The following is an 8,239-nucleotide window of genomic DNA, read 5'->3' as shown; positions in this document are numbered from 1 at the left end:
CACTGTTATTTACACTTGCACGCCAGAGAGCTATATAGTAGGCCTATAGTAGGATAGCGCTATGCTTTTGATTAGAAAAAAGGCTGGAAGAAAAATAAAAATGTGTTCAGTAAAAGAATGTGAAATAAATTATTAATTGATCAATATTTAAAGAGAGCATTAAACATTAATTTACAAACAAAAGTCTAATGAGCTCTAGTTAATAATTAAAATAAAGGAGTCAGGCTATCTATGTACCAAACCTATTAATAATAATAATTACTTCGTGACGCATCCACCATTTAGTGGACTTTGGTACAAACAACAAGTACCCTAAAATCAGTGGATTCAAAAGACTCAGAGACTTAAACCTTACAGACATACAACTGTTTCCCTCCCCTTTTCAGCTGTGGACAGTGAGAGAACAAAAATGTCATACGCACACGTGTTTTACCTGGGCCTAGGCTACTATCAGATAAGTGGTAGTAGCTGAATAGCAGTAAACGCGCAACTGCAGAACGATAGAGAGAGGGAGGCGAAAGCAGCAGTCTCGCATTCGACACACTCGCACCTCCCTGGTGGGTGTGTGTACTGTAGTCATGTGTGAGAGAGAGCGAGCGAGCGCGTGAATGTTCATTGCCTACCATCGAGCTCAAAGGCTACAAACGCAGAGAAGACGGGCGCACAGAAAGGGAACACAGCTCGTTTCTTTGACCAGAGGACTTCATAAGGAGCCATCATAACAGATATTGTCAGACGAACTAAATACATTTGGTGAACGCGTGTAGCACTACTCATTTGAAGCAACGACTACATCTCAATGCAAACGGCTTTCACAGTTGTGGACCTACCGCTGGGCTCGGTGTTTACAAACCCTGCTGTTATTCATATATTTTGTTCCCGCATTCATTTATCGTGTGGTGTTCAAGGTTGTTACTTCGACGCATTGCTTTTACGCGCAGTGGCCATCTGAGCAAAGGCATTATTCTCTCGTATCCGGGCGCTCATATCGTAAATACAGCATATGAACGAGGTCTGCATGACTGCAGAGGTGGGGACAAGCACCAGCCTTAGGAGCAGGTTTGGATTTGAACGATAACCTAAATGCTGGCGACGCGGTAAACGCCAAACCATAATTTGAAGAGGGGCGTCACTGGCGATTCACATCGCAGCACCGGACATTTAAGTATTTGCTATGCCTAAAGACTGATGGGTTTGTGTTCTACTTGACACAATTGGCACACGCGGAGCATTGCGATTTTACACTGTAAGTAGCCCAATCGGCTACAATGTAGAAGCGCAGGCGTATTTCTTGTAGAGCCTCTATACATTTCGCTTTAATTAGTGTTCTGTTAAGCCTTATTGCGGTATTCGATCAAAATGCCGGCCGGAATGAAGCCTTTGGAAAAGTTTTTGAAAAAACAGACCACTGCGCTTAGTCGAGCTGGTGGCTTCGGGGACAAGGCGACTGGCACCGGGGCTTCTCGGCGACGTGCCAGCCTGTCCCGAGTGGTGGGCCTACCATTCTTCAGGGAGACTTCACCAGAGAGCGGTCCTGCCCGGGAGGTGTTTAGTCCAGATACAGAGGAGGCCCCATGCTGGCCCTCCGCCACCGCGGACATCAGAAGCCCGTCTCTGTCCAGTGACGAGCAAAGCTCTGAGGCGAGCTTGGACACTAATTGGACCCCGCTGCCCCCGGATACACCGGACAACCTGGCGCAGGCGCTTCTGGACAGTGTGGCGGGGAAACGTTTCGGAAATTGCACAGGTATGTTGTATTTGTCGGTAGCCTACACTACATCGCAGTTACAACTGTGTACCCTCACCGTTTTCACAAGCCACGTAGGTTATCCTCTCAGGTGCATTATAGTCTATTTCTGAGAAATGCATGTTCTGAATGCATAATGCGGGAGCACCTGTCTACTTATGAACAGGGCATTACTATTCTATATCCGATTTTACACTCGTGATCACTGTTGACAGCACTAAGCTATTTCTCACAAAATTAAATATTTTGTAAAGCGAGCAGTATACATGTACGATTTCTCTGTGAAAAGGACACAGATGAATTCATACAAACACTTCGGATCTTTGGACACTGTTTTGCTTCATATACAGTAATGCAAAGGTTACATACCAACGTCCATTTAATTAATGGGTTACGAAATGGGTTCCTATGGAGATTGACTCCTCTTCCATACAAGATGCGAGCTCAGCAAGGCTGTTAATTTACACACCAGTGCAGACTTTCACGCAATATTGGGACTTAATATTGCATCTGCTGTAGAAATCAATAATGCAAGTGGTTTTCATTTTACTTGACAGTCATTTAAGGCTATGCATTCACTCGTGCGACGCTGCAGCTTTGCAGGAGCCTAGTTTACACAAACTGCACGCGTGTGTTTATTTATTAATTTAGAAAAACGAGGTCATTTCTGCACACGAAAAAAACAGCAAAGCAAAGTCGATTTGTATTGGCAGAAAAGCGAAGTCACAAAATCCATAGCAATATCTTATCATGTATACAGGCTACTTTGTAGATGAATATGTATGGTTAAGGTTTATTTAACTGATAGTCGAGCAAACTGGAACGTTAATCAGTCACCAAAGTGGTTGGGATTTAATCAAATGTTACTTACTAGCTTACTGGCAATAAGGCGGTTGTTCTCCCTAGTCCCACACATCTGTCTCATTCTCTCGACGATTGTGATTATTGCCCATGAGTAGTTGTAATTCTCTGGCTATTTTCGGAGGCTATTGGCACACGGGCGCTGTATAATCTGTGTTTGGCTGCGCATATTTTGGGCTATGGCACAAGGCTGCCTGTGTGGATAGGGAACCATTTGAAATCGCTACTTCGTTTTTTTCATACGGTAGGCCTATCAAAAATGTAGTCGAAGTAAAATCAAAGTCAACCTTTAAAACTCCATTTCACGTGTCTCAAGCACGCTGTGTTCCATCCTCCTATCATTTTTTTTCAGTAACCAGCGAGAGAGGCCATGTGACTGCTCTCCGTAGTAGACATTGTTTTGCCTTCACCTTTCTTTTAGACTCTTCTCCAGGCTAGTGTTTGGTTGGTAGCCAACATGGCAGTGTTCACTTAACTACCACACAACATTTTATTATGGGAATATCGGATTCAGAACTACTACATCCGGATCACTACCGGGGGTACTCTGAAAGTTTAAGGGGACCCAAACACTGGACAGATGCCTTGAAATATGTCAATCAGTTAAATCTTTTGCATTTCAGACAGACTTCAGAGATAGCGTTTTCAAAGGAGCCCAGAATTTCAGGTTAGGCTCCTGGGGCCAGTCAACTGCTCTCTGGGTAACACACTACCTCACAAACCTTTTTCTGTCACAGATGAGCTTTTTTCACAACTGTCCTAACCCATCCTTGATTCCTATTAGATATGGTCAGTGAAGGAGCATGGCATGAGACAATTTTATGTCTGTAACCATGGAAACAGCAAAAAAGATCAAGCTGTTTTGCCAAAGATATGGCTTCTCTAAAGAAGTCATCGAAACAGACCCTGATACTGCAGTGGTTTGTGTTTGTATTCAGAATCTCTTTATCATATGCTGTACAGCAGACATCTTGCTTGACAAGTCTGATGGACTGCAGGATTGAAAAGATCTCAAAGACTGTCCCTGACTGTCGTAATAGTTCAAGAAGTAACAAGTCGTGTCATGCAGGCGAGTTCCTTTTAGGTCACGGTTCACCGCCAGTACTATTAATGCCAAGGATGGTTAGTGAAATGTCTTGGTGTAACCTGAGACTGCCCTTTTTTGCCTGCTTAACCTGTTTTAAGACACAACTTGCTGTTGCCTTGAGGTAGAGCTCAAACTTTTATCATTGCAAAACCTAGGGGGTTCTTTGAGAAAGTGATGTTAATCCAGGATTATCCAGAGATCGCATCCAAGATTGAGAGTGTCCATTCTCAATGGTGACTTTAAAATGAATGATCTTGATCTTGGCTTGCAAACCTGTTAAATGTAGGTGTGTTTTTTTGCGCTTCCAGGTTTCTAAAGATATACCTGCTTTTGTGAGATTGTTATCTTTGCCCTATCTCATTAACTCCATGAATAGAATAGTCAAACCGGAAAGTCTTCAGACCAACTCACAAAGCAGTGGCATTTAATGTTGCATTTCATCGCATACAAATAAAATAAGCCCTGCCTATCTCTTTCCTGATTGGCGACCTCCTGCGGCTCCCTTTGTAACCTCACACTGTGGGTTCTTTGTAACCTCACACTGTGTGTCCATGGCGATGACAGCACCTGAGTCACCTGTCCAGTGTGGCGTGCGAGTGGGCACATCTGTGGCTCTGGGGGTTGTGTGTTTGTGTGTGTGTGTATGTGTGCGCGTGTGTATGTGTGCGCGTGTGTATGTGTGCGGGTGTGTATGTATGCGCGTGTGTATGTATGCGCATGTGTATGTGTGCCTCTTGTGTGTGTGTGTTCCATGCTGATAATGAGAGCTGTAAAGCGATGGCTTGTGGATCAGCCAGCTCACCCCCGGGCTGCCGCCCTGCTGTTACATAAGCATGTTTACCTGTGCGCTTTCATTTCTGATCCAGCAGTGAGTACGGCCTGAGAGGTTGGCGTGTTGAGGCAAGGAGTATTCCGGAAAGGCCCTTGATACGGGCACAGGGCTGTTTGGGTATTTTTGTTGTTGTCTTTGCACGAGTAGGCATTTCCCAGGCAAGCACCCAGCCATGTTACTGGAAGGGAAGTGACCTCCCCCAAAGAGACACAGTAAAGCAGCCACCCACGTTAATGCACTGCTTATTAGTCACATAGCGAAATGTGTGAGTTTTATTCTTCTCAGCCTAGACAGACAGACAGAGAGGGTGACAGATAGGAAAGACCCTCAATGAAAGTGAAAGGGCCAATGTTGGATCTAGAATCTTTGGTAGTGGTGGAGCAGAGGTAACGTCACCCACTGACTATCGGTCGACCCGGGTTTGATTCCCATCTTTGCGACTCAAAAAAAAAAGATTTGTTGGAGCAGAGATAAGTGGAGAAGATGAGAAGGAAAGGAAATGGTCTTTGATAGAGGATGCAGGGAAAGAAATCAGCCAAAACGATGGAAGCTCAGGGCCATTCTGGCTGCTGTCTCTTGAACAGATCTAGCTCCGATCAGACTCATGTTCAACAACATCTCTCTGAGAGTGCGCTGCTATTTGTGGAGCTGAAATGGCATCAAGATTGCTTCTGATGGGCTTAATCAAGGGGGAGTTTAGACAATGCAGCAAGGGAAGTTGGTAGGAAGGAAGAGGCAGACGGAAAGTAACTGTTGACTAGATCCGGCCCAAATCTATGCCAGAGTTGGGCCACCTGTTGAGGTGATTGGAGTACTCAAGTGAAGATAGGAAGGTGAGTGATGTTTGTGTGGTGCATTACAGGCATCATTGATGGATGTGAGCCAAACTCTTTTCTGTGGGTTGTCCAGGCTGTTGCACAGTGGTGATCGGACTTGCTCCTCTCTGTTGCACTACTCTCTGTTCCATCTCTCCTCTCCTCTTGTCTCTTCCACTCTTCTCTTCTCTTCTCTTCTCATCTCCTCCTCTCCTCCTGTCTTCCATCACTCCTTTGGTCCCCTGCTGCAGCCCCCATGACCAGAAGGATTTAAAAATACATCAGCAGCCAGAGCTGCTCCTCAGAACTTCATTTGAAGTGATTGTCATTGCAGCTGCACAGACAGCAGTGCCAGACCCTGCCACAGCCTCAAACACACACACACACACACACACACACACACACACACACACACACACACACACACACCCCTGATCACACATGCATGCACAAGTGAAGGCATGGATATGCACAGCCGCATACGTGTGTGTGTGTGTGTGTGTGTGTGTGTGTGTGTGTGTGTGTGTGTGTGTGTGTGTGTGTGTGTGTGTGTGTGTGTGTGTGTGTGTGTGTGTGTGTGTGTGTGTGTGTGTGTGTGTGTGTGTGTGTGTGTGTGTGTGTGTGTGTGTGTGTGTGTGTGTGTGTGTGTGTGTGTGTGTGTGTGTGTGTGTGTGTGTGTGTGTGTGTGTGCGTGTGTGTGCGCGTGTGCGCATGCACAGACATGTTAGAAACACAAAGCTTGCACAGCAAAGCCACGGATCCTGCGTGTGGTGAGAAACTAAAGTAAGACTGTTGTGTGCTACTTAGGAACTGGTGGCAAGCGACTTATGGAGAGAGGGAGAGAGAAAAAGAGATAGTCAAAGAAAACTAGAATTGGATAGAGTTGAGGGTGAAAGAAAAGTGCAGAGATGGAGAGAGCAAGTGTGAGAGAACGAAAGAGCAAGCGAGCGAGTGCGAGATTGCGTGGGAGGAGTTCAGCCTTTTTCTTCTTCCTCTCTTCTTCTTCTCTGTGAAAAGCGAAGGATTAGAGGAGAGATGGCTGCCCACTCACTCACTCTCCCTTTGGATGGCTTTACATAACCATCAGAGAAATGCCCCCCTACACCACCACCACCACACCATCACCCCCGCCATTCTCCTCCATGGCTGCCCACACACCTGTGCTTTTCTGTGGAGGACAGAGCCACAGGGCTCTCTTCTCTCTCTCTCTCTCTCTCTGTCTCTCTCTCTCTCTCTCTCTCTCTCTCTCTATTTGCTCTGCTCTGCTCTCTTTCTTCTCCTTCTCTCTCTTCTTCTCTCTCTCTTTGCTCTACTTTGCACTTTGTCTTTCTTTCTCTCTGCACTCTTCTCCTTTTCTCTCCCTCCCTCTCTTTCTTTCTTTCTCTCTTCTCTCTCTTTCTCTGCACTCTTCTCTTTTTTCTCCTTCTCTCTTTCTTTTTTTCTGTCTCTCTCTCTCATACACACTCTAGCTTTTTTCTCTTCCCTTCGCTTTTTTCTTTCTCTGATCCACATTTTCTCTCCCTCTCTCTTCTGTGTTTGTGTGTGTTTGTGGATCACATATAAGGAGAGAAAAATACTCTTGATGTGTTTATGTGTGTTTGTTTGTGTATGTGCAATTGTGAGAGGCTGTATTTGAGTGTGTGTATGCGGTTGTTTAAAGTCTAAAAAGGAGAGTATGGGTTAGGTTCATGGGGATCGAGGAAAGCTCCTGGCTGTGTGGATGCAAATGAGGTTCTGCTGGATTGCATTTTTTATGAGTTTGTGTTTGTGTGTGGTATGTGTGTATGTATGTGCGTATGGGAATTGCTGACTCTGTGTATGCACATGGTGCTGACGACTGTTTTTGCACATGCATACATGTGTTTGGATGTGTGTGTGTGTGTGTGTGTGTGTGTTGACTTGCACAAACATAACTGTGTGGGAAATGCTGCTCTGCTGCCTGGCACCTGTTCACATGGCAACGAGTACGGAAGGGAGAGAAGCGAAAGAGCCGAGAAGGAAAACTCAAAGGGGGGGGGGGCGGGGGGGGGGATCAAACACAAGCCGTGCCCGGGATCCAGCAACAGTCAAGAGAGAAGCGCAGAGCGAGAACACACTGCACTGCCCTGTGCAGTCAACCAGCGACAGAGACGTCGTAGCTGCTGCCGCCACCCCCACCTCCACGGTGGACCCCCAGACATCGAGACGAATCGCGCCGGCCCGGGCAGAGCGCTCCCTGTGAAAATGCCCCGCATGTCCGTGCACCCTCCGGCGCAGCGCGCTGAATAGCATTGTGTGGCGCCGGCCCTTTGATGTGATGGCAGCATCCAGAGTGCTCCTTGGCTGGGCCCGCCATGCCAGTTTGCCACATTTGGCAGGCCGGCACAGATGGCGCTGGGCTGTGGAGCGGTGCGGTGCGCTGTTCGCTGCCATGAGCTGACAGCCGAAATAACAGCCTTTCCTCTCTTCCTGTTTCTTCTCCCCCTCCTGCTTTCCTCTCTTCCCCTCTCTTCTCCCCCTCCTGCTTTCTTCTCTTCTCCTCAGAATCGAACTGTCTAGAACTGTCAAACTATCACTCTTCACTTCTCTTTTCTTCTCTCTTCTATCCTCTGTCATTTTCTCTTCTATTCTCCTCTTCCTAACCTTTCTCTCCTCCCGTTTCCTTTCTTTTTTCCTCTATTCTTTTTCTCTATTTTGTCTGGTGTCCGCTGTTCTGTACTTGTGTACTTCAATCTCGTATGGTCTGCTCATAGAACAGTAGAACACCTCTCCAGAAAGAGACTTTAACCAGGGTCCAAGTACCACTCGTCAACAAAATCAGATAACCGAAAATAGCAAAGTAAAGCTTAGAGTATTAGTCAGCAGAGCCAAGATATGCCCAGGTATAAAATGGATGACAATGAAGATTATTATTAAAT

At 46.2% G+C, this 8,239-nt stretch overlaps 1 protein-coding gene across 1 annotated transcript in view; it reads left to right on the top strand.

Moving 5' to 3' along the window:
• The first annotated feature begins 539 nt into the window (after positions 1-539).
• rapgefl1 (Rap guanine nucleotide exchange factor (GEF)-like 1) overlaps positions 540-8,239 on the top strand; it is a 39,700-nt gene continuing 32,000 nt past the window's right edge. Inside the window, exon 1 of the mRNA XM_076266292.1 lies at positions 540-1,747. Within this exon, the coding sequence (XP_076122407.1) occupies positions 1,360-1,747 (388 nt within the window). The 5' untranslated portion in view covers positions 540-1,359. The remainder of the gene's footprint in view (positions 1,748-8,239) is intronic.

Source organism: Alosa pseudoharengus, unplaced genomic scaffold (assembly GCF_046254945.1).
Source record: "Alosa pseudoharengus isolate Yale_2024_CS ecotype anadromous, Long Island Sound unplaced genomic scaffold, YU_APseudo_1.1 YU_APseudo_1.1_scf_4, whole genome shotgun sequence".
NCBI lineage: Eukaryota > Metazoa > Chordata > Actinopteri > Clupeiformes > Clupeidae > Alosa > Alosa pseudoharengus.
Note: the sequence above shows the minus strand (reverse complement) of the source record. Positions and strands in the feature narration are given on the sequence as shown.